The sequence below is a fragment of the Sinocyclocheilus anshuiensis genome, unplaced genomic scaffold (genome assembly GCF_001515605.1).
Source record: "Sinocyclocheilus anshuiensis isolate Anshui unplaced genomic scaffold, SAMN03320099.WGS_v1.1 scaffold333, whole genome shotgun sequence".
Lineage (NCBI taxonomy): Eukaryota > Metazoa > Chordata > Actinopteri > Cypriniformes > Cyprinidae > Sinocyclocheilus > Sinocyclocheilus anshuiensis.
The window spans coordinates 1319928-1328246 of record NW_015539871.1 but is presented as its reverse complement, the minus strand read 5'-3'; the positions used below and the strand labels follow the sequence as shown (position 1 = coordinate 1328246).

At 36.7% G+C, this 8319-nt stretch overlaps 1 protein-coding gene across 4 annotated transcripts in view; it reads right to left on the bottom strand.

Moving 5' to 3' along the window:
• Positions 1-2319: 2319 nt before the first annotated feature.
• Positions 2320-8319, bottom strand: part of LOC107685214 (furin-1-like) — a 117859-nt gene continuing 111859 nt past the window's right edge. For all 4 annotated transcript variants that reach the window (XM_016481732.1, XM_016481731.1, XM_016481730.1 and 1 more), the window contains one exon: positions 2320-3589. In XM_016481732.1, coding sequence (XP_016337218.1) covers positions 2970-3589 — 620 coding nt within the window. In that variant the 3' untranslated portion in view covers positions 2320-2969. The remainder of the gene's footprint in view (positions 3590-8319) is intronic.

The following is an 8319-nucleotide window of genomic DNA, read 5'->3' as shown; positions in this document are numbered from 1 at the left end:
CAGGTCATGTTATCGCTATAAAGCAAGCAGATTTTCATCAATGCTCTTTGGTCATGCCTTCACGGTCTTTGAGGCTTTCCAAAACAGCTGTAACACTAAATAATTACTGCAGGGGGCAGAACAGCTATTTTACAGTTTAGCTAAACAAAAGTGTAGAGAAATGAATAAGCATGTATGTTGAAAGTATTAAAAATAGAAAGTAGATTCAACTATGTGCGCGCGTGCGAAATTAATTAAAAAAGTACCCCAATTTACCCAAATTCATTCTTTGTAAATAAAGTGAAGGCCTATATAGTTGTTTAGCTAAATAGTAAATTGCAGTTTCAAGCTGAACTCTATACAAATAATAAAAGGATGGATGAACAGTTCCAATTTGAAACTTGTTTTAAGAACAGGGAGGTACCAGATCAACAAATAAACATTAGCATAAAGTCGAGATATTTAACAGCTGTGAAACTGTACGGTGTCATAAATGAAGATGTTCTGTTAGTCTAGAGACTGCGTAGATGAACAGGACACACTTTAAAAAGAGACAAGCCTTAATTGTATAAAAAAAAGTGTTTAAACTAAACTAGGGCAAGGCTGAAGATGGTGCAAGTAGTTTGTGAACTGGCCTATACTGTGTCCTTGTCTTTGTTTCGAGCAGTCGTAAGAAACAATGGTTCTGAAAGGCTGATTAATGCTTTCCAGCTATGATGAAGAAATCAGCACCTCATCGCATTAACTCTGTTGGGTTTCTATTGCACAGATTCCATAGAAAACATTGTCATTTCATAAAGATACTGCATAAGAGCAACATATGTGGATCACGAATATGTAATTCAGATAAAAACAAAAATACAACAGTACTATATTCTGGGCAGATGAGCGGACAAGGCCAAGCGTACTACTAATAACAAACAGTAGTAAGCAAAGAAAATGACCTGATGAAATGATTTGAGCAGACGAATACAACCAAACGTCTATAAAACCCAAGCTGCTCTGGGTGAGGGTCATCACAGCCCTTTCTCGGACTTATTTCAAAAACACACCCATACCTCCAACATCTGTATCTAATAAATGGATGATCCCCATAAACATGACAACATGGAAGCCAGATCTTTTCAGGATAGGCCTATAGCAGGGACCGTTTCTAGTGTTTTAAACCTTGACTGGAGGACAGATTTAGAAAAGAGAAGAGTTTAGTGTTGCCGAGCTGGTTCGGAGGGACTGACCCACATCAGAGATCTCTCCCCACATACGGTACGGTCAGAGAGCGCTGGGATACTGCGGTTCACAAAGAAAATGAAAATACTCACTCGCGTCATTTCAAACCTGCATGAGACCTTACTTTAAAGGAACGCAAAAGATACTGGTAAGAATCACCAGAGCAAAGCTGTTGAGCATCAAAAATGACAACAAAAACAACAAAAGCGGTCCAGAAAACTTTTTGCACTATTTATGAAGTCTTTAGATGTCATACGTTAGTTTTATGAGAAAAAAAGAAAAAAAAAGAAATTTAAGTCACTATTTGTTGAAAATATTCTCCATTTCAAAAGAAATTTGTGCTCACATTTTTGAGATTTGGGAACACAGTGCAAAAGTTAATATATAATGTCACAGTGTTTTTTTTTGTTTATATATACAAATTATATTAAAATTGGACAATAATGATAAATTCAGCTAAATAGCAATTTCCAGCTTCTATTTTGACTAATAATTTAATTTAATGATTAAATGTGACAATTACAAAATAATGAATCATACTAGGTTTGATGCCATGATTTTGACATTTTGATTAACTATGTTTATGTTTTATATGTATGTTTAGTGTATATATTTATATTTGGGCTGTCAAACAATTAATCACATCCAAAATAAAAGTTTGTGTTTACATAATATATATATGTGTGTGTGTATGTGTATATATATATATATATATATATATATATATATATATATATATATATATATATATATATATATATATATATATATATATATATATATATATATATATATATATATATATATATATATATATATATATATATATATATATATATATGTATGTATATACACACACACACACATATATATATATATATATGTATGTATATATATATATATATACACATATATATATATACACACACACACACACACATACATATACATATATATATATACACATAATAAATATACACATTACACATATATTGTGTAAACACAAACTTTCATTTTGAATGCGATTAATCATTTGACAGCACTATATATAAAATTTAGAGGCATTTGGACTTTTTTCCACCTAAGAAAATCATGCAGGTTTGCAATGACATGAGGGTGAGCAAATAATGTCAGGTTTCATCTTTTGGAGAACTATTCCTTTAAACAGCCTACTGTACATAAAATAATCATGACTTTGTCAATGTAGATGCTTTAGGGGGAGCAGTAAGCTCTTCAAACACGTTTAACAACACACCGCTCTGCTCTCCATCTGATCATGTAGAAATAGTGATATGTTCTTCTAAAAGGCTCCCTGCGCAAAGCCAGTGGATCCGACCCACTGGAGCACTGACTGACTTCATATAAACGTAGTTTCACTCACACACTCACACACACACACTCATTCACTCAAAGAAAAGCTTTGTTTTTCTCGTATGCGAATAATTCAATCTTGTTGTTTCTTAAAATCTCACTAGGCAAAAGGAAGAGACCAAACAATAATCATGTTTATTGTAAATCCGGGACAACCCCGTGACCATCGGCTCATCCCCGTCGCTTGTGATTGGAAGCTTTCCATGTTGAGGCACCGAGAGAGGTCAACCCCCAGGTGAATCATGGCTCACATAACTACAACAGGTGCGAAAAACAAACCAAAACCCCCAGAAGTGAGATATGCTCAGACGAACCCCAGAAGAAAATCACACTAAAAAAGAGACACCAGTGCAGTAGAGGCTAGAGAGTGGAGGAACGTGGGCAAGAAGGGGTTAAAGAGCACTTTGTGTTTTGATGAAGCCAATCCTCTCATTGCGGATCTCGAATTCCTCATTCTCGGACTCGGAATTGCCCTCGTCCTCCCTCCAAACGCTCGGGATGCCCTTGTAGGCCACTGCGGTGCGGTTGAAACCGAACCCGACCAGTAAGCCGGATCCTGGCCCGGCTTCGGCGGACAGCAGTTTGTTCTGCTTGCGCGTGTGCATCTGCAGGAAGCCGAACACGGCCACAAACATAGCCACGATGAAGGCACAGCTGAGCACAGCCACGGTCGCAGGCAGGCGAGAGGCGAGCTTTGGGTGCAGTTTGACGGACGAGCCGCCTCCTTGCGTCTGGAACAGCCCGCCGTCCGGAGACTCGCGCTGGATGTGGTTCTGGTGCAGACAGGTGCCGCTGACAGCGTCCAGGTGGCTGTGAGGAGGGCAGGAGAGGCAGCTCTGAGGACTCGTGCCGCTGCAGGTGAGGCAGATGGGGTCGCAGGACTGGCAGGCGGGACGGAGGACGGACGTCACCTCGTTGTTGGGGAGGAAAATGGAGCGGGTGCCTGCGGTGAAACCTGCTGGACAGTCTCTCACGCAGCCCTTGTTGTGCAAGTAGAAGCCGGGGTTGCACACTGCGGGAGGAAGAAACATAATTCAGTTTAGGTTACAAAATACAAGCTAAACTATATTGCTGATTTCCACTGAAAATCTATTTGACTTTTTTTTTTTTTTTTCACCAAAAACCATGTTTACACTTGGATGGACGTCCATGAGACCAGCATTCCTGAGGATTTAAAGGTTAAATTCCAAAGCTTGCATTTTTTGAAGGGCAGTTGATAGTACATTCAGGAAGCAGACATGTTGCAATGTTACATGCTGTACTCCATTTAAAACAGCATTTTATTAATAATAATCCATTTATCACCTCATCACTAACTGGGATACTACATAGAATATAGGGTTGCAAAAAGGTGGAAATTTCCAGTAAATTTCGGAAATATTCCAGAAATTCTGGAACCTTTCCGTGATTTTTTTGAATATTCCAGGGATTTTTGGAAAGTTTCCGGAAATTTACCAGAAATTTTCCACCCCTTTTCAACCCTAATAGAATATTCAAATAAATTATTTGTATTTTTTCAACCCCACACTTTCGCCTTCGCAATGTTAAGGATTTCATTTGTCACAAAAGGACTTTTAAAATAAATATACATAATTTTTTTTATTAAAAATCTTAATTTAATTTTAACCTTAAAATTCTAAAGAAATATCTAATTATCTCCATATAACCATCACAGGACAATTTTTAACAAACTTATTATAAAAATATACAGTATATTATTAAATAGTAAAAACTTCAATGAAATGGCTGAAAAAAATTAACAACAATATAATAATTATAAATAAATAAAAAATAATAACCTAAAAATATTGATGTGAATAAAGAGAAAAGGAAAAAGAAGTGTATCAACATGTTATTGTCAAGCTTTTTGTGAAGATAAATGATTGGATATGCACAAACAAGGTTACCAAACAAGCAAGCATGTATAAATGTATAAAAGTTTTGCGGCTATACCTTTAATACAGTGTGCAAATCTATTTTAAGGCTTACTGTCTGGCTCTGTGTACTTTCACCGTCTTATTTAAATGTGGTTTTTGCTTTGTTTTTTTGTTTTTTTATAAACAAAAAATATTTCATGGTAAATTATTGCCACAAACGCTTGTGGCAATAAAAATATTACATTATGCCACAAACGCTTGTTGCTAGAGTTTAATTAGTATTGAACCCGTTACATCCTTTAAATAGGACGCAGAGTTGGGCAGCTTGTGTGTGTGTGTGAAGTGTGATGGAGTAAATGAATCTGCCTGAGGACTGAAGCTAAACACTGCATTGCTCTGCACTGTTTAGGCTTATTTACACCTCAAACGCTGCCTGCCAAGCCCAGAAGAAATACGATCCAGGAAATTCAGGTCTTTTCAAATGTGCTACCTTGCCTGATGCGAGTCCTATTACTGGAATAATTACTAAACCATCCAAGTCAGCATCTTCTGAAAACGGCAAAGGCTCATCTACTAAAAGGTGTTTTTTTTTCAGTGCAAAATCCCTATTTATGGGTTGGTAGGGCATGTTGGGTTGCTGTGGTAACAGTGCTTAACACCTGGAGAGGGTTCAAGCTGCGGAGGTCAGATCAGGGATAACGTGCAACCCTTCATCACAGTAGAATGAGCACCAGGAAGAACTCCTGGATCAATCTTTGAGAATCATACACAGGTAAGGCAGCCCACCTGATATACACAAAGGGCTTTTGCTGATACAAACAATGCACAAATTCAGACCAAATATGACATTTCAAAAAGCAATAAGAGGCCGTGCTTTGCAGTCATTTTACCATGGTTAAGAGTATTCTTACGCACAGTGTGAAGTGTCTAAAAGACACTATTGTTATAAAACTTAAAAAAAAAAAAAAATTCCATTAGATGAGCACGTAAAATTTATAAAACCTAAATGCTAATTAGAAATGTTGCCTTGACAACTAACTGAAGTAAAATAAGTTTGAGACAAAGTACTAAAATCACTTTTTACTAAAATAATTTAATTCAAAATATTTATAATTTATAATTTTTTTTTTTTTTACAAAATGACTACATCTTAAAATACATTTAAAATGAAAACAGAAAATATGAAAACAAGCCCATTCAAAATTAATAAATATTGCTTTTGATAAAATTACTAAAACTAAAATTAAAACTGAAAATATAAAAATAAAGGCTAATTCTAAATATTAATACATACTACAACACTATATAAATAATACTAAAATAACAATAAAGCTGTTTAACTGTGGTAAAATCGCTGTAAGTCGGAGCCTCCTGTAATGTATTGCGACATTTTGTGATAAAACCGTATTTAAAAAATATTTCTATATAATAATAATAATAATATTTAAAGAAAATTATTATTATTATTATTATTAAATCCAAAATACTGAGTGATTTGTAATTTTTACATTTTTTAATGTTTGAATATTGAGCAATTCATTCAGGTATTTTAACCGTTTTTTTTTCTCATTTTCACTTCAGTCTAGCCAGAGTTCAGGCACTCTCAAAAACTCCCATTTAAATCACTGAAGCTGTTTACACTGTGAAATGAATATCTTACTTGCATTCATACGTACATCTGCATAGTCAGCGAGCAAGTGAACAAAACACCGCGTTTCAGCGATGACTCATCTGAACGTCTCTGATTGGCCATTGCATTCATAAGCTCAACAGACTCGTGTGTGATTGGTTATAATGCAGCGCTGTACAAACGCGTCTGTCTCTGGCTCAGTGCCAGCCAAAGCGCGAACGCAGATTTGCATAGCAGCTGATGCTGTGCCGCACTAAACGATCTAATCACACCGACAGGGCCGCATTAACCATTGGGCTAGGCAGGGCTGAAGCCCCGGGCCCGGACAAGGAGGGGGCCCGTGATTGGCTGTGGGGTATTTTGACTGGTCATCGGTAGCGCCGATTGCCAAAGCCCCGCCCCTCACATATTAGCGCTATTATTTAGTGGAGCTTTTCCATATATTCCATGCATTACCTTTAGAGATTAAAACGTAACGTTTGAATTTGGTTTACCAATCAAATGCATTTATTCTATATTTTTACTTTTGAATGACCCCTGCATCATTTATCAATCAGGTGATCGCTGCAATGTCCGCATTCACCTCTCTTCACTTCGTTCTGACATAATCTGGAAATGGTCATGCAAAGAACAATCTTCCATAAGCAAAAATGTAAACTACTCTAAAAGAAAGTGAGAGAGGGGCTATTCTAAAAAAAACGAGGAGAGAGGGGAAAACATGAGTTAGTCAGTAAAATCCCTTAGTTATTTTACTAAAGCTGATGATGGAGTAGTTGTGAAACAGCAAGTGGACCGGGCACATGGAGCAGATAAAAACACAGCGTCATCGTCCCCACAGATTTTAGGCTAGTTTGATTAACAAGTTAACAACTTGATGGGTGTATATTGCTTTTTGTGTTTGAACAAAGTATATTCGCTTATGGGTTGAGAGATAAACCGGTAGAAATATAGCCTATCACTCGTTTTGCGCGGCATGGTGTAGGTTAAGCTTTTCATTTAAACGCATTTTAAGCCTTGTGGTTTAAAAACAAATGTAACTTTTCAGGGACATTAAGCAGTGGGGCAGAATTCATTTTGGCAAATGCGCGCGTTGCGGTTTCAGCCTGACTCGCGTGGCGCACACCTGCTCACAGCGCCAGTCTAAACTTGTTATTTTTCGCGCCTTGTGCTTAAAAGTTCAAATGCACAGTTATGTGTCAAAATGTCTTCTCGTCAACACAGTCATTTGTGTCTTAAATGAACGTTAATAGTTAAATATAAAGCAAGTGTAGTAGTAGGCTATGTGAGATCCTAATATGATGAGATTTTAGGGTTTGAAATTAACTTTTTCACTCACCAGCCAATTTGGCTACTAAATTTTTAAGTTACCGGCCATTCATAATTTCTACTAGCCAAAAAAATTAAACAAATAAATAATGAAAAAAAGGCCGGAGGTAAGCCAACAGCTTGAGGCTGTCCACACTGGATGTCACAAAGTGACCATTGCAAATCATTTATCATTTGTACTTTGTCAAACAGTAGGCCTACGTCATAAATAGAACGAGGCATCAGTTTACTGTCGGGGATTTGTCGTGCTGTGCTGTGCCACATCCAGTGTAGGCCGCATCACCGATTATAATGGGTTCTATAGTATTTTGTCGCATCTGGTGTGGACACAGTGCGAGTCTTCAGGCATTTTTAAATTTTTCGTTATTGCTTCAATAAAAAGGCATTTCTTGAATTTCTCAAAATATCTTCTTTTATGTTCCACAGAAGAAAGAAATTAATACAGGTTTGGAATGACATGATGCTGAGTAGCCTAAATGAAGACAGCTTTAATTTTTGGGTGAACTATCCCTTTAAGAACTTTATAATACTTGTAAATGGAAAACACCTCATTTATAAGCGTCTCTAAATTACAGAGACACTGATTTTTATCTTTAATCAGGCTCTTACTGAATTAACATTTTACTTAAATTAAAATGAATTAGAATGAAACATTTAAAGAGAAATAAGCTATTAAAGTTTGTTTACATTGCAGTTTGTTTACATGCATTTTACCTTGTCGTGGCTGTTTTCAGGCAGAACCTTTAATGTTGTCATATCACACAACTGTATAACACAATTCTGTGTCATTTCTGAATGGATCGAGCGATTTGCGCTGTTTATCTCTTCTAAATCGTGGCGGAAGCGCAGCGCTGTGCCGGAGACTGATCCCGCTCTGCTTTAACGCGCGGCTGGCGGATGCACCGGGTA